The 25,153-nt window shown below is 37.9% G+C and overlaps 2 protein-coding genes across 9 annotated transcripts in view; one reads left to right on the forward strand and one right to left on the reverse strand.

Annotated features, from left to right (window-relative positions):
• Positions 1 to 25,153, forward strand: part of TBCE (tubulin folding cofactor E) — a 622,247-nt gene that overhangs the window by 364,282 nt on the left and 232,812 nt on the right. The gene's annotated exons all lie outside the window — the stretch shown is intronic.
• ARID4B (AT-rich interaction domain 4B) overlaps positions 1 to 25,153 on the reverse strand; it is a 156,517-nt gene that overhangs the window by 20,567 nt on the left and 110,797 nt on the right. For 5 of the 8 annotated variants that reach the window (XR_013550438.2, XM_078434200.2, XM_078434199.2 and 2 more), the window contains exons 17-19: positions 23,170 to 23,421; positions 8,695 to 8,779; positions 6,803 to 7,001 (exon numbers count right to left, since the gene is read on the reverse strand). Coding sequence is in view for 7 of the 8 variants with exons in the window: in XM_078434200.2 (XP_078290326.1) it covers positions 6,803 to 7,001; positions 8,695 to 8,779; positions 23,170 to 23,421 (536 nt within the window). In the remaining variant the exon portion in view is untranslated. The remainder of the gene's footprint in view (positions 1 to 6,802; positions 7,002 to 8,694; positions 8,780 to 23,169; positions 23,422 to 25,153) is intronic. The other 3 variants (XM_078434203.2, XM_078434204.2, XM_078434202.2) reach the window with 2 other exon arrangements.

Genomic DNA, 25,153 nt, shown 5'->3' on the forward strand with positions numbered 1-25,153 from the left:
TTTTTATTTTTGAGACAGAGAGAGGCAGAGCATGGGCAGGGGAGGGGCAGACAGAGAGGGAGACACAGAATCCAAAGCAGGCTCCAGGCTCTGAGCTGTGAGCACAGAGCCCGACGCGGGGCTCGAACTCACGGACTGTGAGATCATGACCTGAGCTGAAGCCGGACGCTTAACTGAGCCACCCAGGCGCCCCTTCAGTTAATTAAATATACTGTTTATAATATACATAAATGTGGTTCACTACAGAAAGAAGCACCACACTTGACAAACTTCCTTCCTCATAGAGCCATTTCTCCAAGCTTCCAAAATCCTTCCTTTTGACGGTACATCTTCCTTTTCTAAGGCTTTTTCACATTTATTTCAGTTGCTCCATGCAGGCAAGCACTCCATCCAGTTCCCTTATTCACCGAATCTCTCTATCCTGAAGACCTACTTTCTACTCCATTTAGTTTGGTGGCTCTCTGGGTCTGCTCTAACAGCTATCATCTTAGTAATTCCCTTCATTACTTTCTTTTTTGCTTTATTTATTTATTTATTTATTCTGAGAGAGAGTGAGAGAGAGCGCGAGCATGCACAGGGGAGAGGGAGAGGGAGAGGGAGAGGGAGAGGGAGAGGCAGAGGGAGAGGCAGAGGGAGAGGCAGAGGGAGAGGCAGAGGGAGAGGCAGAGGGAGAGGCAGAGGGAGAGGGAGAGGCAGAGGGAGAGGGAGAGGGAGAGGGAGAGAGAATCCCAAGCAGGCTCTGCGCTGTCAGCACAGATCCTGATGCTGTGCTCTGTCCCACGAACCCTGAGATCATGACCTGAGCCGAAATCAAGAGACAGACGCTTAACTGACTGAACCACCCAGGCCCCCCCACCTTCACTGCTTTCTCTTGACTGAGACCCACAGGTATGTGAATTGCCCATCCTCCTCCTTCTTGGTTTATTCCCAGATTGTCTTGGAGCACATCATCTAGTACTTTCCTTAAAAAGGCACAAGGAGGTAAATATTCTTTGTCCTTACGTGTCCAAATACATCTTTACTCTCAAATTTCATCGTTTTATCGATAGTTTAACCAGGTACAGACTTCTAAGTTGAAAATTATTTTCCTTCAAAAATTTGAGGGGCGCCTGGGTGGCTCAGTTGGTTAAGCGGCCGACTTCGGCTCAGGTCATGATCTCGTGGTCCGTGAGTTTGAGCCCCGCGTCGGGCTCTGTGCCGACAGCTCAGAGCCTGGAGCCTGTTTCAGATTCTGTGTCTCCCTCTCTCTGACCCTCCCCCGTTCATGCTTTGTCTCTCTCTGTCTCAAAAATAAATAAACGTTAAAAAAAATTAAAAAAAAAAAAATTGAAGGTACTGCCCCTTGCCTTATTTTTTTTTTTTTTTAATTTTTTTATTTATTTTTGGGACAGAGAGAGACAGAGCATGAACGGGGGAGGGACAGAGAAAGAGGGAGACACAGAATCGGAAACAGGCTCCAGGCTCCGAGCCGTCAGCCCAGAGCCCGACGCGGGGCTCGAACTCACGGACCGTGAGATCGTGACCTGGCTGAAGTCGGACGCCCAACCGACTGCGCCACCCAGGCGCCCCTACCCCTTGCCTTATAGTTTAAAAACACTACTTTCATTTATCTCCTCAACCACAGTGGTGGTTTTTTATTCCTGGTATTTTAAATTTCATAATAACGTACTGTGGCATGGTTCTTTATGCACGAATTTATCAGGTACCGGGTAGGCTCGTTCAATTTAAAGATTCGTGTCTGTCAGTTCTGGAGATTTTTCTTCTTTTAGTTACCTGTTTATTCCTCTGTCCACCTGAGGACTATTCTAGGATGATCTTAGTGATTGGTATGTATATGGCAGACTGGGGAGGACAACCCACCACCACATATACAGCATTCTCTAAGACAGACAGAACTGCCACACTCTATATAATACAGCACGGAGTGATGAGGTACAAATCAAAAAATAAATAACGTAGTCGTGAGACAGTTCATAAGAAAACTAGGGTTTCGCTTTTTCAAAATCCAACTGCTTTTTAGTTACTTATAACCAGGCATGCTGTTCCCATGGCTTCTTGATTCCTCAGGCAGATTCTAGCAGTAATGCTGGTGTCACTCTCCCCAGCGTGAAAAACAAAGATATACACACGTGAGTATCCTCAAACCACAGTGGTGTGCGCGGTTACCTGTTCATTTCTTCCCCTCTGATTTCACTATTTACTATTCAGTATCACTCATCTTCTTACATTTCTATCACTGCTTTCTTACATTTTCTCAAAGTTTTCCTCGACTCCAAACTGTGTTTGACTGAATTTTAATTTCAATGTCTAATTCTAGGTGTTTCTTGTTCTCTGTTACTTTATCACTGTATCCTGTTCTTGTTTTACAGATGCTTACGGGTTTTCTGAGATTAATAATAACCGGAGAGAACTAATATGCTTCTTACCTTCATTATCTCTCTCCTCAAGGGTCACTCCTTCCGTCTTAGTTTCCACATTTTATGTGGGAGCTCTCCTTGACTGTTCACACTGAAGGATGACCTACTAAAACCTGACTGTATTGGTAGGGCTTATTAATGGATAAGCTTTCCATTAGGTGATTCAGCAGGGATCTAGTTTTACTTGAGATCGGGATCTCTGGTGCCTAAATGTGAAATATTACTCTCTAGAGATATTCAATCACTCCACAGAATTCCAACAATCACCCACCCTCTTGTTCTGTTCCCAGCTCATCTCATGCCAGGGAAGAGACTCCTAGCTACCTGTGTTCTACACTCATGGGTGGCCTCAATTTTTCTTCATATATGCATGTACATATACATATGCATTCATAGCAGCAATCATTTTTAAGCTGGAGATAACCTGAATGTCTTAAATTTGATCTATGGCCAAATCAAAAATAAAATTTACCACAGAAAAGAGAAAATATGAAGAAGAGAATATGTGAAATGTTACAAATATGGCACTTGTGATGGTCATTGTTGAATTACGTACAATAGGAAAAATAATGAAAATAATCTAAATACCTTTTTTCATCAAGCATTAAATAAATAGCGATACAGCCATTCAGTTGTATGAATGTGCTGATACGAAAAGATTTATCAGTTCTACTATGCCAAGCCCCCCCGAAAAGGTGGGGTTTTGTAGTGTTAATGATCCCATTTATAAAAATATCACATCTGTGCATATGTATATATATTTGTTTGGGATATGTATTAATGTGTTAATATGGAACATATTAATATATATTAATAATTATATATTACAACACACATATCATACACGTGGCATGTTAACACAATTTCTGAAATAATACGCTAACAAAAATAGGGACAATAGGAGAGAACAATAGAATGCATAAGCCAAAAAGCAGATGGATGAGAGTAAACAGACTCAAGCCAGCAGTTAGTAGAGCTGAGAAAAAACCCAATTCTCCATAGACTCTTCAATAAAAATTGGCTGTATCAGGTGACTATGAAAATGAAAAGTGGAGGAGGCAGCTAAACATAAGGAGCATCGGGTGAACATTATTCCAAAAGCATCTAGATCCCTAGGTCCTCACCCCGTGGGTTGCCAGGTGACCACTCTTCCGGAGGTTTATTTTCTGAAGATGGTGAAGACAGGATTTCTGGCCTAGGCACTGCTAAGAACTATTGAAGGCGCAGATACAGATGTGATGCTGAACTCAGTGGGATCAGTGAACTACAACTGCTAAGAATTTCCCCTCTTTCCTTCCCTAATCCTCAACTGGATCCTAAACGCTAGAAGACATTCTCTTACCTTCCAGTCAGGGCTGGAAGACTCTTTTCTCTGGGATGCAACTGGACTAAGAAAAAGACCTAAAGACCTGACAGTAGTCCTCTCCAAAAAATGGCCCACCCAGATTACCTTAGAGTGAAATTAACTCAAAGTTGACAAGTCCCATGGGGCGCCTGGGTGGCTCAGTCGGTTAAGCGTCCGACTTCGGCTCAGGTCGTGATCTCGTGGTCCATGAGTTCGAGCCCCGCGTCGGGCTCTGTGCTGATGGCTCAGAGCCTGGAGCCTGCTTCAGATTCTGTGTCTCCCTCTCTCTCTGACCCTCCCCCATTCATGCTCTGTCTCTCTCTGTCTCAAAAATAAACATTAAAAAAAAAAAAAAATTAAAAAAAAAAAAAAAAGTTGACAAGTCCCAACCATGTGCTCAAGATTCCTAATCAGGAGAAGACAGCCAAGGAAAAAGTCCTTCATAGGGAAGAGATCAAGACAATAAAGCAGGAAAAAGCAAACTGGAAGTAGCTAACCATGCAAAAGAAGAACAAAAAATTTACAATATCCTTTGGAAAGAGCAAAACCAGAAAGGTTAAGATCTTGTACCCATCTTGAAAGAACAGAATGGTATGAGAACATGTAGAAAATGAAGAGCTCTTGAAAATTAAAAATATACCAGCTGTCACCAAACATTACGGCAGTAAATTAAATAGTTTTTAAAAGGATAAGAGGCGGGGGCACGAGGGTGGCTTATTAGTAGGCTGAGTGTCCAACTTTGGCTCAGATCATGATCTCACGGTTCGTGAGTTTGAGCCCCACGTCGGGCTCGCTTCTGCCAGCCTGTTAGCATACAGCCAGCTTTGGATCCTCTGTCTCCCTCTCTCTGCCCCTTCGCCACTTGTGCTTTTCCCAAAATAAATATTTTTTAAATAATAAACGAAAGGATCAGAAGACAAAGTTGAGAAAATTTCCAAGAAATCAGAGAAAAAAGACCAAAGAATGAATAACCTCATCCCCAAAACGATAAACATATTAAAATATACTACAGAAAATGCAATACTGATATAATGGTAAGTCAAAAAAATCCAAAACAAAAAACAAAAGAGAACAGTAAAATGCAGAGGAAGAAATAATCAACAAAATAATTCAAGAAAAGCACCTGGAACAAAAAGGCTCAAGTTTCTAGAATGAAAAGAGCCTAGCAAGTACTCAAGACAGTGGATGAAAATATATCCACACAAGGCATAATCACCGTGAAATTTTAGGACATTAGAAACAAAGATTCCAGATTCCAAAGAGAAGCAAAAGCCAAAAAAAAAAAAAAAAAAAAAAAAAAAAAAAAACCACCCAAAACAAAGAACAAAAAACCTAAGTGATAAAAAACAAGTCACACAGAAAGAATCAGGAATTGTAAGAGCTCTGAACTTCGACCAGAAACAACATCAGAAAAGACAGGTGAGGGGCACCTGGGTGGTTCAGTGAGTTTAGCATCTGACTCCTGATTTGGCTCAGATCATGATCTCACAGCTTGTGAGTTCAAGCCGTACATCGGGCTGTGCGCTGACAGTGCAGAGCCTGCTTGGGATTCTCTCTCCCCTTCTCTCGGCCCCTCCCCTGCTCACACTCTCTCTCTCTCTCTCTCTCTCTTTCTGAAAATAAATAAATAAACTAAAAAAAAAAAAAGACAATTGAACAATGCTAATAAAATACTGAAGGAAAACCATTCAACTCAGCTAAACCATGCACAGAATAAAGATATTCTCAGATGCACAGTCTCTAAAAATTTGCTTTCCTTCTCACTCACTTGTTCTTAAAAAGTTACTAGAGAATATGCTCCACCACAATGAGAGAATGCCGAGGGTAAAACAGACATGAGATGCCAGAACAAAGGAATTCCAAGGGCTCCTCTGAAGAGTGATCCCTAGAATAGGATCTCCCCAGGAAGCTATCTGTGTACCAGATGCAGAAGGAAACCAGTCCTACACAGTGTCCTTTCCAAAGAAATAGCAAGGACCACCATCACTAAGATGCCTGCTGCCACCACACTGTCCGAACGCATTTAAATAGATTTAGCTTGTTTGAACAATGTGTTGATAAAACTCCAGCTCTCCCCTCTATGTCTTGCAAGATGTTATCGGGATCAGTGGACTACAGCATTGTACCCAGGAGAAATGCTTTGCTCTGACCTGCACCTGAAAGCTAGACGTTCGTTTGGTAAAGCCTAGAATCAGAAAACACAGAGCGGCTCACTACCGCCACGCTCCTGTTCATCCTGGCTGTGGTGAGCCCCGATGTTTCCCAGAACTCCCTTCTGACCCTGTCCCACCGAATTCCCTGAGAGATGCTTCTGCGAATTCTCAGAGCAGCTGAATATGAAACCAGAATATGACCTACAGACTCCGTTCGCATAACATTCTCAGGGAGCCTTCACAGCAAGGCTTGTGCTGGCTACTCCGTGTTTTAAAAATTCATCTGCTCTTTGGAAATATGTATTTATGTTTAATATATACATATATGTTTATTCAAAAGAAAAGTTAAGGAATGATCACACTAAAATCAGGGTATTAATTACTTCTGGGGCAGAAATGCAAAATTCTTTTAAATAAATGTTATTTGTTCACCACTATGGTAGACACACCAACATTCATATTGTATTACTTAGTTATAGGTCATTCTGCCTCAAATATTAATAGGCAATAATGCTATCATAAAAGAGGATCATAATAGATGCAATCAAGATAAACAAAATTTGGTATTAACAAAAAATTCAGTGTAATTTTATAGTCTAAAATTACCTAACACAAACCATGCTTTATGTGGCAACGGAAAGGACAGTACCTGAGAAAAAAAACACAGTACTATAGGGTAAATAATAAATTGTAACTAAAATTTAAGGATGCCTTTAGATCTACTAATAACAGAAGTACTTCCAAGCCTCAATCAATGGCTGATTTTATTTCAAGTAATAACAGGCAACAAAATTCTGGTCCAATTAAAAAACGGTACATTGCCTTTACAGAATTTGATTCGTAACAAAACACAGAGTTGCAAGCAACAGGGTATTTGTTAGGTTTACCTTGAAGTCCATTGAGGATAGAAGTAATTTCTATGGATTTAATGTGAGCTGTATCAGAGTTTTTGGCATCAGTAAGATCCAGTTTAGATACCATTTCAGGAGATGGATTTGTCTGAAAAGGTGGTTTTGACAAGCGCCGAAGTTTACAGTTTTTAGGAGAGTATTTTTCATCTCTGTCTTTTTCTTTGTCTAATTTATTCTAGGTTAAGAAAAAAAGTATGCCATGTTAGCCATAGTTTATCATGAAGTATTTACTGTAACAATGCTAATACTCATTTTAAACTCAAAGTTGTATCACATATTAAATAATATGAAAAGAAAGAATATAAGAAGCTCCTCTAAACAGCCAGAGGTGGTTTTTTTTTTTTTTCCAAAGGTACTGCAGGATGAGCAAAAAGTTTTTGTCTAATATTTACATTTTAATTGTGGAAGTAAACCAGAGATCCTATGAACAATCGAGACAAACCTCATACTGCTAATAACTGGTGTTACAAATTCTTCAAAATTAAATCACAACAGGCTTAAATATCCATAAACAAATTTTCAGCCCGGTAGTTTTAAAACTTGTAACATTTTCAATATAAAATGTGGGCTGGGAGCGACAAAATTCCAACCATCTTCATTTAGTTGACAACTGGGAATAATAACTCTACAAATGATCTGTTGTGAAGTTAACTTGGAAGAAACCTACCTGTTCATTGATAAAGTAACATTTCTGGAAAAAATGAGAAATTTTCTCCAATTGACTGTTTACAAATAAGAGGAGCAGAGGCTAACTAAAATATTTCCTGGAAACTATTTTTTAAATCTGGTTTTAAAATAATTTATAGAAAAAAAATCACATTTAGACAAGCTTCCTGAATGACGATGTAGAGCATGATGGTGTAGCAGACAACTCTGAAATCCTGTTATACAGGTCTGACTATAGAATCTGTGGCTATTTTCACACTTCTCCCAAATACAGTACATGACTATCACCATTCTGGATGCACAGAAGATAATTCACTGCATATTATAGATGCTTTGGGGTAATGCTTCTCCAAGGGTGGTCCCTGGACCAGCACCCTGAGTTGCAGCTACCGGGTTGCCGTATCAAAACTTGAGAACCAGACCCAATTTTACAGTGAGGAAAGAGTAACTATGTTGGGGGAAAGCTTGCACTATTTGGGGCCAGTGGCAGGAAAGTAACAGTTCTTCACTGTGAATATGAAGACTGAATTTCAGAAGAACTACTAAGCACCTCAACTATATGTTACCTAATGAATGGTCAACTTTCTAAAAAAAAATTCTTAAAAGATTTAGTCTTAGAATATATAAGAGTAAATCTATCATACATAAGAGTAACAGTAATTTCCATACAAGTTCATTAATAGAGTCCCCATGGTTCATCTACAGTATGGCTCACAGAGTCCTATGAACACATCCTAAGCTACTGCTAATACAGTCAGCTAAAGATGAAGAGAAAAAGAGAAGGTACAGATAGGCTCTCGTCTGCCTTCAGATACCTTCTTTTCTTCCTCTGAATAGTTTACAGCCCTCACACTAAGCCAGGCTCCCAGCCATACTATTTTATGGCTCCTAGCTGGAGATGAGAGGGGCAAAAAGGGATTGAAATAAGTGAAATCTGGCTGGGTGGCCTTACATGATGTCAGAACTACAAAAGCCTCAAGAGATCATTTTTCCAAATGCCTTTTCCAAAGTATCATTTCCAAAATACCTTCCCATAAGGTGACAATATCGATTGTACCCAAATCTAGCACTTGATAAATTCGCTGTTTTAAGAGAGTATTTTCATTTCTACTAACACTGATGGCATCATTTTGGAGGAAAATTTCTGCAATTAACACCTATCATGTAGGAAAAAAAGTTCTTTTAGCAAAGTAAGCACTTACCTTTATTTTCTTCCGATGTTTTATCTTTGGCACATTTTTATCAGCAGGTCTTACTATTTTATCTGCTTTAATCCACTCATCATATCTAAAATGAAAGGAAATTAATATTAATATGCAAAACATCACAGAACTATGCCATATTAAAGAAAAATTCATAACTAGAATCGTAACATTTTAGAACAGGGAAGGACCTTGGAGACCATTTAGCTCAACTTCCTGGTTCAATGAATAAAGCTACCAAGGCCCCAAAAGAGAGATCAAGTGATTTGCCCAAGGACAGAATGTCAGCTTCTGGCTGAGCTGAGACCAGAAAGACCTCCTGAGGTCTAAACTGGCACTCCTGAGTCTGCTACACCAAAGAGAAACCAAACTTGTCTGTAAAGAAACCACAATATTTTCTGTCTTTTTGTTTTGTTTTTAAGCAGCCAGTAGACAGGTTTGTTTTGGGGTTTTTTTCTAGACACATCAGGAAGCTAAGTAACATGCTCTAGTTTTACATGGCATCATGTGATAGGAGAGCATAATATTATAACTTCCGGACAATGCAAAATCACCTACAAAAAAACAAAAAAACAAAAAAAACCTTCTCATAAAACACTAGGAAAGTATTACTTGGCCAAGTTTTTCAGTATTCTGAGATGCTTCCTACATGGACAGGCAGCTAAGAGTCAACAGCGCCGATGGCCTGTCCACTCAATGTTGACAGCCTGTGTCAGTTTCACAGGGTGCAACTTACTACTGACTGCAATAAAGCTATTTCTTTAAAACAAAAAAGAACGGCAGTTTATTTTTGTAAAAACTCAGCTAGAAAGAAGAAATATTAAAAACAAATTAACTTCTTTTTATGTTTAAAAAGAAGAAATGGAAAATGGAAAACTCACTGACTTTTTTAACTCCAGAACATGAACTGAAAATGAGCTTTTAAATTAAAATGTCCTCATTATTAGAGGCACTAAATGAAGTAATAAAGGCCCTAAGTCAGGAAGTAAATGACTTGGCTCATTATCTGATGAATAAATTATATTCTTGCTCTAAAGTAGGCCTGGAAAGTATGCCTACAGCCACTCCCAGGCAAAGTGACACTGGCTGGTGCAAACTACTGGCTGTGGTGAAGCTGAGGGACAACCGCACGCAAGGGATTATGTCTGTATCTGCTGGAAGCTGTTGAGGGTCAGAACAATTACAGAGAATAAGGAAGAACACAATGAGTTCTAGACAAGTCTTTACATAATCCCTGCTGGCTAGTTATGTGGCCCTTGCCAAGCCACTCTCAACATCAGACCCGTGTAATCTGTACCAAATAAGACTGTATTAAAAAAATTAAGACTGCATATCATACAGTTTTTGAGAATCAAATATATGATAAGTACTTTGAAAAATTTTTAAACAAATATTATTATTCTACTTAACACACTCCTTTTGGTATTTATACTGGCACAGTAACACCTACCTAAATATTTACAGTACTTTTAACTTGCCCAGGAATACTGAAAACTGCATTATGCTTGAGATGAAAGCAATTTAGTTCCTACCAAATTTGGACTGAAGGTGGAAAATGAACAGAAAATATCTCTGCCCTCAGCAAAGTTGAATATAAATTCCCAGAAGTTGCTCTGATTTGGATATAGTTATGGAAGTCATTGCTGTGGACTTTGTTTAAAAGAAAACAAAACAAGCTTCCTGTCTTCTTATGAGATAACTAAAGGTAGTTCATGATGGTTCTACATAACACCACATGAGCTAAACAAAGATATCGCAGTTTTTAGCTTTCTTAATTGAAGACATCTGTTATGTTAGTTAGTTGTACAGTATCAGACATTTCTCACTACCCGTAAAAACACTACTCTATTCAACGTGGGTTTTTGACATGAATTATATTTCAAATTAGAGCAAAACAGTAGCTTTCGACTTAGGATCACCACCATGAGATATTGTGTATTTGCATACATTACATGGAGCACCAAATACATCAAACAAGCAAAAAAAAAAAAAAAAAAAGTTATTGTCTCCATAGTTGAAATGTTCACTGTGATAGAGGAAGACTTCTTTATGACTCAGAGATAATGGATGTTACTTAAATTCTCTTAGGAACAGGGTAGGAGAAACATATACATAAATAAAACAATGGCTACCCCCTTGGTACAGGCCGATGCCCACTGCGTAAGCTCAGTTTACAGATGCTATCTGGTAAATCATTTTCTCCTCCACCCAATTACAAAGTAAGGATGCTATAAGAAGACTGGCTATCAGAAGAACTTAAAGTAGCGAGTTTGGACAGGGAAAGACTGTTGGACCAAGCAGAAAACAAAAAAAGAAAATTCCGGAATTAGATGAAACAATCTACACACACTTCTAAAATATCTGAACCGCAGTAATTAAACACTATGGTCTCACTATTTTGGATGACAATTTCGTTTTAAGATAATGAATATTCTGTATGGCTTTGGGAGATGCCTTGGAAAATTCTTTAGATACACTTCCTATTGAAGTCATTCCATGGTAACTTATAGTCCTATAAGTATTAGCTGATATCATTTCTCCATTATTTGCCTCTTTCTGTTCTACTTTCTCAGTGCTTTTTGTCTGCTCAGGCATTCCCCCATTCTGATACTATTCTTGTAGACTTTTTTTCTTTCCTGCACCAGATTTATTCTCCATTTTTATAAAATGTAGTGACACAATATTATTATTGCTATTATAATTAATAGCCTCTGGAACTAGATCATGCCTTAAAAACCAATGAATTTAGTTCACAGATTCAGAAAACTCTGACCATGGAAGAAAATGGGACTTTGCAAACAATAGGCTTGCAAGAAAAGCACTCGGTAGGGAGTCAGAGAAAAATGGGAAAGGGACAGCCTCTTAAAACATTCTGGTCAATACCAGAATAATGATTGAGGGCACACCAGGTCCCATTCAGAGAAAGCACAGAGAAGAGTAACAGACCAGCATTAGGAAAAGCCGCATTAGGGGATTTTGGTTAAGGGAGGGCTTTCAAATTCCAAAGCCCATACCAAATGGAAGCTGAGACTGCAGACGTAAACCTTAACCCAGACCAATCCTTCAAAACTTCATGACGCTCTAAATAGCACTTTAGTTGCTTGATTAATCGTACAAGGGAAAAAAATATCAGCGAATAAACTGATCATTGTATTTTAAAAGTAAGAAATGTTCCTTCCCTTTACATAATCACTCAGAGTATCATCCAAGTGTTCCATTTCCTATACAGAGGACTTTCAAAGAACAGGAAGGAGACACACATAAAGTCATGTGGGAGAAAAAACAAAAACTGGTGCTGGAAAAAAAAACAACAAAAACAGCAAAAAAAAACCCCACAACACTTCCTATAGACACTAACTTATGTAAGGAAGAGGCCAACTCAAATTTTTATTTTAACTAGTGCCAGTTAATTTATTTTTATTTATTTTTTTCTTAGTTTTTCTTTTTTTTTTTTTAATGTTTATTTATTCTTGAGAGAGAGCATGAGCAGAGGAGAAGCAGAGAGGGAGGGAGACACAGAATCTGAAGCAGGCTCCAGGGTCTGAGCTGTCAGCACAGAGCCTGATGCAGGGCTCAAGATCACTAATGGCAAGACCATGACTTGAGCCCAAGTCAGATGCTTAACCAACTAAGCTACCCTGGTGCCCCGCGTGCCAGTTAATTTAAATAAAGAGGTAATATTAGTGGGTCAAGATACTGATTCCCTATCAACTACCAAGAATAAAGACTTGAATGAAGAGCATTTAGTTCAGAACTACAAGAAGTTGATGCTGTTTATTCTATGTAAACTTTGACTTTTAATACAGTATCTTAAAAAGAGACTCCACGTGTGCTCTAAGTAGCACAGAAGGAATCAAGAGCACATATTTTGACGGGGTCTCTCCACTAGTAGGAAGAACACTACTTAACAGATATCTAGGGTAACAGGTCTTCAGAGAAACCACTTTCTATCATTAAATACCTAGACTTCTCTTCAAGGCTGGTAGGACTGTAGCCGTCAGCTACCACATTTAGTAACAATGTAGTTTGAGAACCAGGAGAGAAAGAAGGCGAAGCGCTGGGCCTACGAACAAAATGACTTGCACCTTTGATCCAAACAACAGAGTCCTAAGAGAATGTCAAGAAAACCAATGGTCTGCATTATTGATATAAACTGTGCTGCCTTTAATTAGACATTACCTTTAGAAATTAGGATGACAAGATAGTAATGGAGCTCTCTGTGACAGAAGGAAATAGAGTTTGGCATGGCACAAAGAAAAGAGGATTACTGAATTCTTCCCTTTAAAAGCAAATACTGAGAAACTAAGAAAAACAAATCCTGAAACAAATATTAAAATGTTGAATTAAAAAAATACTGAATTAGAAAATAAAGTCTGTCAGTAATTAGACCATACTTTTTCAATTATCAATAAATCACTGTAATTAATGCATGGAACCTACACAGGTATCTCATCTCGTGTTTAACTAGAGTATTAAGGAAAATATTTTCAGAACACACGTATGGCGTACCTAAGGATATTTCTATTGAGACCATCGAATATTCAACTAATGGAACGAACATGAAAGGAGAGATGCACGAGCAACTCCTTTAACTTATAAAGGTCTGCTCCCTACTCTGTACAAAATGATGGAGCTGGACCAGATGACCCCGAGAGCAGAAAGTAAGATGAAACGCCAAGACTGAAAGTACGCTCGGGGACTTATTCGTTTGATAAAGACTTCCTGGGGAGCTACGCACTGGGCATTCGGGAATGGTGTAGTACAGCTTCTTCCCACAAGGAGCTGACAGCGAAACAGAGAACACGACCCTAGGCGGTAATGACAAAAGTACCAATACAAACCTTCTGAAAGAAGCCACATAGGTATTTGAATTTTTTAAATGTGTTGAATTAAAATATTCACACAAAGCTAGAAGGAACCATTCAGAGACCGTAACATACTTGCTCTCACCAGAGAAACACAGCTTTCTGATTTTTGTTTGGATGTGTTGGCAAATCATCTAAGAAATCACTTAGTAATAATAAAAATGGAAAAGAACATTAATCAACCAGATGTAAGAGAACCAAAATGGCTACTGTTGCCCACAGCAATTTAGATTTGGGTTCTTCTTAACCCCAACCAAACCACTTTCAAAGAAATATTATCAGTGTGTATTAACATGTACCCCAAAAGACATAACCTTAGAGATTAAAAAAAATAATTACATGCATAATAAAGATATTTTAAAAATAATTTCACAAGCAAAACCAAACTGCCATAATATTTAAAAGCTCACTGTATGTATACAGATTATAAAAAAGAGAAAATCTAAAACCCGACCATTAATTTAGGTAAAATATTAAAGTCATCTGTATTTTGTTTTCTGTAATGAATAGACTCATTTCATAACTGCTGAATAATATGCATTTTATATCTTGCCTATCTTTATACAAAAAGGTAATCCATGTCATACAACAAACTCAGGTCTCAAAAACCTTACATCTAAAGTGGAAATTTAGGCAATCTTAGCAAGGAAAGAAAATTTTCCCTCTTAATGGTTAGAGTAAAAAAAATTACAGAAGAAAGTAAGTATGACACTGTAATAGGAAAAAAGACCAAATCATATGAAAAACAGCAATAGTTATTGATCATGAACTTTATAAGCCACTGTATCGATATTTACCTACTTTATGAATTTTCTATAATAATCTGAATGTACACATATATTTTTAATCTGAGAGAATATATAAATCAAAATTTATGAAAGACTCACCGAACACAATTTAATGCTTTCTGTCATGTACTTTAAGATATGACAAAACAAAAATAAAAGCATTATCTTATTGAAAAAATAAAATTCTAAGCATGCTATTAACATTTCATATTTCCACATCATGTAACACTTCATGTTAAATCCACATCAAAGACACAGGAATGGTGTTCATCATAATAAAGAACAGAATGACAATAACTTGAATATTATAGCATAATCATATTTAATATTTGACACAAACAGCCTAAGTGCACGGCATAGTAATTATATCGATTGGTTTTCCTAAAGAGTTTAAGTTTGTAAAATGAAACAAGGTATAGGTCTTTAGGCAGAGGGAATATGTAATGTTAAGAACACATCACAGAATACTCTATCAGGCTTATAGAGATCACTACAAATGGTTAACAACTGTGGCACTTACTGTATTTTGTGGCGCAGATACTGACTTTTAAAAGTACCTTAAAAATTGACTTTATTAACATTTGATAAATTTAAAGGATTAGGATTTATGTACAGTTAGAAAAATATACCAATGTACCTACCAATCTACAAAACCACCAAATGAACAGGTCCACATTTACCTTTTACCTTAAACGTACCTGCCAATCTACAAAAAAATAATGAATGGAACAAGTCCAACTTAGTAAACACTCGAAGTTCAACATACAAAGAAGGAAAGCCCACCTGAGTGCAAAATATCCAAGTTACTAATCTTTTTTCATGAAGGAACTATTTATTTTCACTCGCACTGAGAAACTAGAGTCAACTCAAAAGTCTTATTTTTAAAGTATAAACTATTTGTATGTTCATTTCATTCCCTGCTTTTAAACTTTATTTTAATTTTCTCTGCATGTATGACTGTCTGATACAAATCATTTGCATACTGCATAAGAATTTTTCACATGAGTGGTAACACAGCCCTTTGACTGCCATGGTACTTTTTAATTTGAATATGCTTTACATCATAAACATAAGTTGAATAAGCTGGGGGACTGTGACAGGGGGTTAGGGAAGTGAGAGTTTGGAAAAGATGACAATGAGGGACCAAGAAATAAAGAATGGGACACAGGAGGAAGAACATGCGAAGGGAATTGGAAGGCCTGGTTAAAAAGACAGGGGTAGGGTGTCTGACTCCTGATCTCAGCTCAGGTCATTATCTCATGGTTCCAGAGTTTGAGCCCCTCAGCAGGCTCTGCGCTGACAGCATGGAGCCTGCTTGGGAGTCTGTCTGTCTGTCTGTCTCTCTCCCTCCCTCCCTCCCTCCCTCCCTCTCTCTCCCTGCCCTTCCCCCATGCACACACACACACACACACACTCTCTCAAAATAAATAAACTCAAAAACAAAACAAAACAAAAACAAAAATGGAGCAATGTCCCCTCCCAGCCTTCTAAAACAAGTTTGCTGATATTCACTTGTAAACCCCTGTCAAATGATCTTCATTTATAGTTCATTAACTTTCACACTACAGCAATAAAGCAGACAATTTCCAAGACGGTTTTGCTTTCCTTTCTATCATTACCAGCATAATTACTTTAAAGCACAGGAACAGAACAACTCTGTACTCTTTTATCAACATTCCTAAGTCCATTGGCATACACAATGAAAGTATGGTAGGGATCAGATGACATGAAAGTAAAAGAAAAAAAAAGAAGTAAGGACATAAAATACTCTGAAGGTGGAAGGAATATGAATATGGAAGAAATTAATCTGAAGTGACATAAAAATTCTTAAAGGGACAAAAGAAGACAGAGTAGAAGGAAAGTCGCATCAGGAGTATTTCCCATCAGATTCACTTTAGTCTCACTCTCAACCCCATTTCGGCTGCTAATTAGGAGATGGGCTCTTCATATGACAAAAATCATAAAAAAAGAACTATCATGCATACTTTTATAAAAATTAAAATGGATTAAAAACTAAAGTATTAGAACTAAAAGCATAGGGGCACCTGAGTAGCTCATTCGGTTAAGCATCTGACTTCAGCTCAGGTCATGATCTCACGGTTCGTGGGTTCCAGCCCCACACGGGGCCCTGTGCTGTCAGCACAGCCTGCTTCGGATCCTGTCCCCATCTCTCCCGGCCTCCCCCTCCCCCACCGCTCGCTCACGCGCTCGCGCTCTCTGTCTCAAATCAATAAACGTTAAAAAAAAAAAAAAGAACTAAAAGTATAAAATTCTTAGAAGAAAACACAGGGCAATTTTCACAACACCAGATTTGGTGATGTTTTCCAGGATACACCACTGAAAGCATGGGCAACAAAGAAAAAATGGGTGAATAAGGACTTTATCAAAATTTAAAACTTTTGTATATCAAGAGAGTGAAAAGTGAATTCTGTGGGTTCACAGAATGGGAGAAAATATCTGCAAGCCATGTATCTGGGAAAGGATTAATATACAGAACATATGAAGAATTCCTACAACTCAACAATAACAACAATTCAAAAATGAGCAAAGGGCTTAAACAGACATTTCCCCAAAGACATACAAATAGCCAATAAGTATGCATCACTAGTCATTCTAAACATGCAGATCAAAACCAAATGAGGGGCGCCTGGGTGGCTCAGTCGGTTAAGCATCCAACTACGGCTCAGGTCACAATCTCACAGTCTGTGAGTTTGGGCCCTGAGTCGGACTCTGTGCTGACAGCTCAGAACCTGGAGCCTGTTTCAGATTCTGTGTCTCCCCCTCTCCCTGCCCCTTCCCCGCTCATGCTCTCTGTCTCTGTTTCTGAAAAATGAATAAACCTTTCAAAAAAAAATTGAAAAAAAAATGAGATACTAAGTTAGCTAATAATAACCATTTTTTTAGCAACAGAAAATAACAAATGTTGGTGACGATTTGGAGAAACCAGAACCCTAATACAATTCTGCTAAGAATGTAACATGGTGTAGCCTCTGTGGAAAACAGCTTGACAGTGCCTCAGGACGTTAAAGAGTTCCCACACATAAAAGCATTGAGAGGCTCCAGTGAGGCAGCCAGGCCACATCTGTCCCAATATCCCCCATTTGTGTCTGTATTCTGTAAGTATCATTTTTGTAGACTAGTTCCTTTGATCTGGATTTTAACTCCTGCTGTACTTCTATTTGGTTGCCAGGAGGTCCAATTTAGTTCAAGATTTATTTGCTACTTACAGGCATGTACTTTTCTAGAAGTGGTAAGGGATATTAATGGAATGAATATGGATTTGGGATTACTTTTCACGTTTTAAAAATTAAATGCTCTTTTGTACTGGGAAGTAATGTGGTCCTGAGGTCCCCACAGTCCTAAGTGGAAGCTATATTCCAGAAGGTCAAAACCATTTGGCTCCGAGAAATAATTTAGAACAATGCAGTTATCAGAAAAGTGATTCAAATTAGGGCTGGAAAAATAGAGATAGAATGTAAACAAGTTAAAATGGGTATCAAAGGATAAAAGGGCACAATTATAAGGAAGAAAACACACAAAGACAAGAAGAGACAAAAGAGGATGACTGAGGAATGGCAGAAAAGGAAAATAAACAAGAAAAACTGTTGCCGCTGCAGCAGCTGGAACACAAGTTAACATGTCACGGAAGGAGCGATCAGCAGGGTCAGATGCCACTGTTGAGGCAAGCAGCAAGAGGTCAAGAAATAAGGACAGAATTCAGTCAGATGGGGGTCACTGGTGACAGTTTTGGAGGTGTGACAGGGGCAAAAGCCTTACTGGAGTGGGCTTACACAAAACAACACGAGAGAAGTCGGCTGCTCAAATAGTCTTGCTGGATAGAAATACAGCAGAGAAATGGCACAGCAGGAAAAGCAGGGGGAAGGTCAAGTGAGCTTTGAGACGGGAGAAATCCCTGCAGGTCCAGACAACAATGAGTTAGAACAGAGCGAGAAGCTGATGACAGAGAGGGGGAAGAAAGGGAGAATTTCTGAGGCCCCGGCTCTGATTTAGGCAACAAGGCACGGCACTCAGAAGACCGGCTTTAGACAGCGGCGCGCCCAATCACCGATGACTAACGACCGGGCGCAGAGCGTGGCAAGGGAGGCGGGTAAGAAGGTGGAAGTCTGCAGAAATTCTCTCATTCCAATTTTTCAGTGAGGTTACGAAGCAGGGATGGGGAAGAGATCGTGGGTATCTGAGGAGATAAGAAGCAGTATAAAATAGTCTTCAGAGAAAGTAAGAGAGGGGATGGAAGGGGGACATACCTTGGCCACTTAAGGTTCACAGTCATGAATTTAAAGTAAGTCATTTTGCTTTCTCCAGCCAGGGTGAGCCGCACAGGTGCAGGCCAGGAGCACGAGTGTGAGATTTAATCGGTGTTCTAGTGGTTCTGTCGAGCAAGGATTACAAAGCAACACAAGAGCAACAGAAGAGCGTGGGGGTCAAAAGAAATGACTCGAAGGGGTGACTGAAGGTAAGTAAGCCAAGGGGAGGGCTGAGGGTATTAGGAGGGAGGGGTGGTGGGATGGATGGGTTGTAAATCCTGGGGGGCGGGGGGGGGGGGGGGTAGTTCCTTCATCTGGACAATCAATGCCTTAACGGGAACCATTTCTTTGTATCTCTGTTCAAGCATAGTATTTTGCACAGGATACTGAACTTATATATGCCAAATAAAAGAATAAATGTTTGTTAAAAAGCAGTTGAATGTTAGCACAAAGTAGGTTTGAACCCATTTGTGAAAGCGTTTTACTAGTTGTCCCCGCCCCCCATCTCTTCAAAGGAGGAGCCAATTCGCTTCGAGAGACAGAATTTTTTTTTTTTATGTTTTGGTTTTGTTTTTGAGAGAGAGACAAGAGCGTGAGCAGGGGAGGGGTGGAGAGAGAGGGAGACACAGAATCCGAAGCTGACTCCAGGCTCTGAGCTGTCAGCACAGAGCCTGAAGCGGGCCTCAAACCCACAAATTGTGAGATCATGAGCTGAGCCGAAGTGGGACACTGAACTGACTGAGCCACCCAGACACCCTGAGAGACAAAATATTTTTTAAATGAAATACATTTTTATTGCCAAGTAATATCTTTAAATATAACTTATCTTATTTTTAGTTTTCTAGAACTTATAAAATGGAGTAGAACTAATTTGCTAATTAGAAATTTTACAGCTGAAACTTTAGTGTTGCTTTTCCCTTTCTCTTCTACTTGAGGGTATCCTTTTCATGTAGTTGATGAGCCTTAACATAAAAAAAAAAATTCTCTAATCAAATTCCCAACCCCTTGATTATGGAAAGCCAAACTGGAAATGGAGAAAAACAAATCAGCTTCAATACATGATAAAACACTGATGCATTTTAAATTGCAAGCCAAGTTGCCCAGAAAGCTGTAACACACTTGGCTGTGTTTGGGAACGAGGATAAACCCAACACACACACAACAGAGATTGCAGCAGCTGAATTTCAGAGTGTAACTTTATTTTCAAAACTCAATCCCACATTTATGGCATGAACTTAGAAGCGAGAACAAAGGGGATCAATTAGCTAATGAACTAAAAACTTCCATAAAGCATGAACATCACGCAGAGAAAACAAGCAGAAAGCCTACTATGAAAAATTACTGAAGTGTGATTATAATTTTTAAAAACGTATAATGTCTTTTAAAAGACTACAAGAGAACATACTACAATATCACTAGTTGTCTTTCTACTTTTATGTATTTCGCCAGTTTTCTAGAGTGGATGCTATTTTTAGAAGAGTCAAATACAATTCATAAAGAAGCACTGACTTCCTCCAAGCACATGGCAACCTAGTGAAGTCTACTGTGTTGGACAATAGTTTTATATATGGTCACCACACCCGACAAATTCTGTAGCACTATTATGCCATTTATAAGCCATTATGTGGTTTAAGATCCAGAGTTCTGGCTATTTCCAGTAAATCTGATGTAAGCCTGTAAAAATGTGTCTTCTTCTTGTGGTAGTAAAAATAAATTGGCCCAAATACTATTCTTTTGTGTAACGACAATTAACATTTTTCAAATGTGAAACAGGGGTGCAAATGAAAACTGTATCATTGGAAAGGTTTACACAGCATTTTAGAAAAAAGGTAAAATGTAGAAATTACCAGAAAAATAGCATTTTTTAAACTAAGAAAGATAGTCTCTTATTTTCTTTACGAAAAATCTGTTTACTGGAAAGTGACCTTTCAGATCAAACAAAACTCACACAAATAGCTCCATAAGAAGTTTCCTAAATTGCTATAGTAATGAATGACTGCCACGGAAGATAAAACTATTTTCATGAACCTTCATACATAAATCTTCATGTCTAATTTCACATCTCTTAAGTGTAAATTCAAAGATCAAGCTGAAGATCACCGAAACCACAGGAACACAGTTGCAGAACTGATGAGGATTTGTTGCAGTCCTCATTAGATTAGCTTCAGACATGAAGGAGCAGCAAAAATCATAATTATTGCTTATTCATCAATAAGAGATTCTGGTTATTACTGCAGAGAGAAATAGGACTATTGTTATACTGACTATGAAAATTAACTGCTAATCTACAGAAGTACAGCTCTCTCTATGCTGCTGGAGTATGAAGAGATTCACTCTACAGGTCTTCGTCAAGTTGGTTAGTGTTCTTCTTTTGAAAGCTCAGACCACACAAACGCTTGAGGTGTGAGGAGTAGATGGCATCCTTCTCAGTGACATCAGCTTGTCTTGCTGAACTAGGTCTCGTTTTCTTTTCTGCGTTATTAAAAACTTGAAGGTCTCAATTTAAAGTCTTCCCTTACCATCCCAACCCCTCACCAAATTCAAAGCTAAAATACTGACATTGTCTTTCTGGCCCCTAAAATCCAAGTGTTCCGACGGAAAGATGACTCTTTCCTTCACTCAGTCTTTTCTTAAACAAACAGAAAGTTGTGTCCTACTTGCAGAATCATTTTATGAATGTCTCAATTCTTATACTTACTAAGCCTCTTTATTTAATGGAACAATAGAAAATAATCAAGCCCTGATAATGGTGCAAGTTCTGTCACGAAATACAAAGCATTTAATAAGGCCACCAGAAAAACCACCTCATTATACAAACTAAGGGCAGAAGAACTGAAAGGAGAGGTAAAAGATGATGTGGCTCTTACATCTCTTGTGGGCGTTACTCAGTGATTATTAATTTTTCCTGATTCAATTTTTTCCTTCCTAATTTTAAACTAACGTATTCAACATGTACACTCCAGGCATAAATGGAACTCCCTCGACATTTATATTATGATGATCATTTAGGAAGATCAAAATGATTAAATGTCAAAACTGGGCAAAATATTCTCATAGCAGCTATATCTGAGATCTCCAGTATTTTCCGTTGAACATGATCATCAATAGCCAGCCCTTCAGGTAAGGAAAATCATGCACCACAAAAGCAGCCCAAGAGCCAACAGACAAAAGGATAAATTACACATGGTGTTAAAACGGACTCTTCGGAAAAGCTTATGTTACGGGACAACACTGATTGATTAAAAGTACTCTTAAAATCCCAAACTTGCTGGTTAGAAATAACAAAGAACGAGTCCCCAAACAAAACTTCTAAACATTTCCTTATGACTTAAATTGTTATTTTCTTCCAGGCGTCAGAATGGATCAGAATTGCACTTTTCTCTAAGTAAGAAAGGCAATCAGATTAGACGTGCTTCTAGAGCTTCCTATTGCCACAGCAGGACAACACAAAATGGACTTTTAAGAAACAGAGGCTATATAGTTTTTCTAAGAAACAGAAATTGAGATGATGTTTTCCGAACACCTTTCTAAATCACAGAATACAACTGAAATAAAAAGCACGGGAACTGTATTCCTCCTTGAAGATACTAGGCACACCACGAAACCACCATTTCTAACTTCTGTGGTGAATTTTTCAAGGGCAACAACGCTATCACAAGCTGCCTTTCAAATAAAGTGTCAAAGATTCCAAAACGAATTTATAGTTTTTCTTAAAAGATAATTTAAGTGACCAGATCCTAAAACAGACTTGCCAATTTTGGATGAAATTCAAATACAAAATTTCTCTGGATGAACCAAAGAAAACTTGTGTAAGAAAAGAAGCGAAGTCACTGAACACCACCTAAAGCCAAACCTGAGTCTTGCCTTTCATCCCTAGGGTTATCAACAGTCAGAAAGCGCACCCTATTTTAGTTAAGCACGCTTGCTTATTGCACTTCCACCATATCGTCTCAAATATACAAATGACTTTCTGAGGCTTCTGAACAAGACTATGATCTAAGAGATGTTAATGAAGAGATAAAGGCCCTCTTAAAATGGCTAATGCATCTTAAGAAATCATGACTTTAAAATCCCTGCCTCCTGTAAGAAAGACACGTGGCAACTTCAGATTACAAAGAAGAGGTTACTGTGGCAATGCAGTTGAAAACGCGAGAGAGAAAGAAGTCCGGTCATTAACTCATAGACATGAAGAAGCTCAAAACTCTTTTAACTTTAAAAAAGATTTTTCTACTTAAATAAATTAAAAAAAAAAAAAAGATTTTTCTATCATTTCACCAATAATGTTGCTGTCCCTGTTAATCTTCATGTATAACATAAAAGTCAACTGTATAGATATCAGTTTTCTAGACCCTAAGGGTATCTTCTAAGTATTCAAAACAGTAAGTAGGAAGTGACTAAGCGAGGCATTTACATGCTGAAATCTACAGATTTTTTATATGGTACTATGACCTCAATCAGAGTAACTAATACGTCTGTAATTCGTCAATTAACTTTTAAAATAGAAAATTATTTTAGAAGTGTTTTTAGGTAGTAATCACTAGCTGAAACTCAAGTTACCTCACATTCCATCCGCAGTAATGCACCAAGTAAAGGACCTCTCCACCTTCGACATCAGAATCTTTAATACTAGCTTCATACATTTTTTGATTTTTCCCTCGTCCATACCGCACTTGGACTTTCATGCCTGGTGGATAGCATTCAAACTCCTCGTCCTCATCGTTGTCATCATCCTCTTCATCCTCTTCCTCCTCCTCCTCCTCCTCTTCTGCTTCTTCATCATCTTCATCTTCCTCTTTATTCGTTTCATCTCTTGAAAGGTTTAAAAAATTGCAGTTAATAAAAGACACTTCATAAGCTTTTCAGTTCCAAACCACATAAACTGATAAAAATCGTGGCTGTGATTGCTCCGGGAACGGCAGGTTCCATGTGCATGAAATTCTGGGTTGCAATGTAACATTAAAAACCAAAACTGTATAAGATGACTGTGGTTATAGAGAAATACATTTAGAGGAAATGAAGATTGAAAAATGCATTAAAAGAAAATTTCCAACAGCCAGAAGAAGAGAAGTTGTATAAGAAACTATTAAGGTCAACTTTAACAACTTTTTCATGGTTTATTATGAAAGTGTTTTACACAAACGTGTTGACAAAAACACAAATCATTTACACCTCATAGCCATTTCCAGACTAAAAAGTATTTTTTATTCAAGTATTTCCAGCCCCGGGGTGTTGAAAACAAAAACTTTTACTAGCCAACAGCTAGTCTTACTGAGTTCAAAAGGTGCTCCAACCAGAATTTCAAATGTTATGCTAACTGAAATATCATTTTACCTTTCACAGGACTATTTGACTAACTTCACATCAATATCACATCATTTTTTTCTTTCTATTCTTCTAAACTTCGCTACAATTTCTGTTTCTTTACCGCGTATAAAGTCTTTTACCGACTCTCTCAACTTCGAAGTTCCGATGAAATAAGACAGGCCAAGTCCAAGTAACACAAAACTAAAAGTGAAATCATTCTAGAAGCAGCACTGCAACCATTTCAGTCTTCTCAGTATTGTGCACTTTTTAAAACTGAGCATTCGCATTCATTTTATATTAGCCACAAATCCATATTAAACAAGTTGGAGAAAACCTTCCAAACACTAGATTTAGTTTTTAAAAGACTTCAATACGAAATTCAACTATATTTAGTCCCAAGATAAATACTATGTATTTACCCTGCACAGCAGATAAAAACTATGTCTATATTTAGTACAATAGTTTTCTCTCAAAAAGACTCCATCACTTTAGAGCTGACAAATAAAGATTATAAAACAGAAACTACATGACAGTTACATAATTAAGCTTTAAAAGTTCATGAATGTAATATTTATATAAAAAGCCTTTTCCACTGATCATTTGTTTCATAATCTTATACGCAACCTTTTTAGCAATGACATACTTTATCACTCCTAATTATGCAATCACGTAAGCAACAGAAACAATCTATAGTAATACGAGCAACGCTAAAATGTTTTTTTATTCTCCTACCTCTTTCCTTCTACATTGTGAGGCAGGAGGGGCGAAGGGAAGCCTAACAGTCTGTGAAATTAAGTGTAAGTTTACAAAAGTAACAAATGCATCAGTTTTCTCTGAAATACATCACAAAGTCTACAGAATCTCAAGAATTACTTCTATTTTTAAAGACTCATTTATATTCAAATGAATAGGTACTTCAAAATTAAGACCTAAATAAACCAGCTATAATTGGAGATAAAAAACTAGAACTCTATTATTAAAAATACATGAACATGTCTGTACTGAAGAAATAATTATTAGTAAGGCTAAAATATCTAAGAAATTACCAGAGAGGGTATTTTGGATGATAAACTATTATTAACAACTTTAAATAAATGTTTATATGTATTTAAAAAATTAAAACAGTTAAGACTTTTTTTGGAAAGGATATTCCTTGTTTAAATCATAAACTTGTATCTCTGTGTATCAGGGAGAAAAGGAAGTGTATTCTAGTGGCCACGACAAAAGAAGTTGTTTA

This window comes from Panthera onca, chromosome D2 (genome assembly GCF_046562875.1).
Source record: "Panthera onca isolate mPanOnc1 chromosome D2, mPanOnc1 haplotype 2, whole genome shotgun sequence".
Taxonomy (NCBI): Eukaryota; Metazoa; Chordata; class Mammalia; order Carnivora; family Felidae; genus Panthera; species Panthera onca.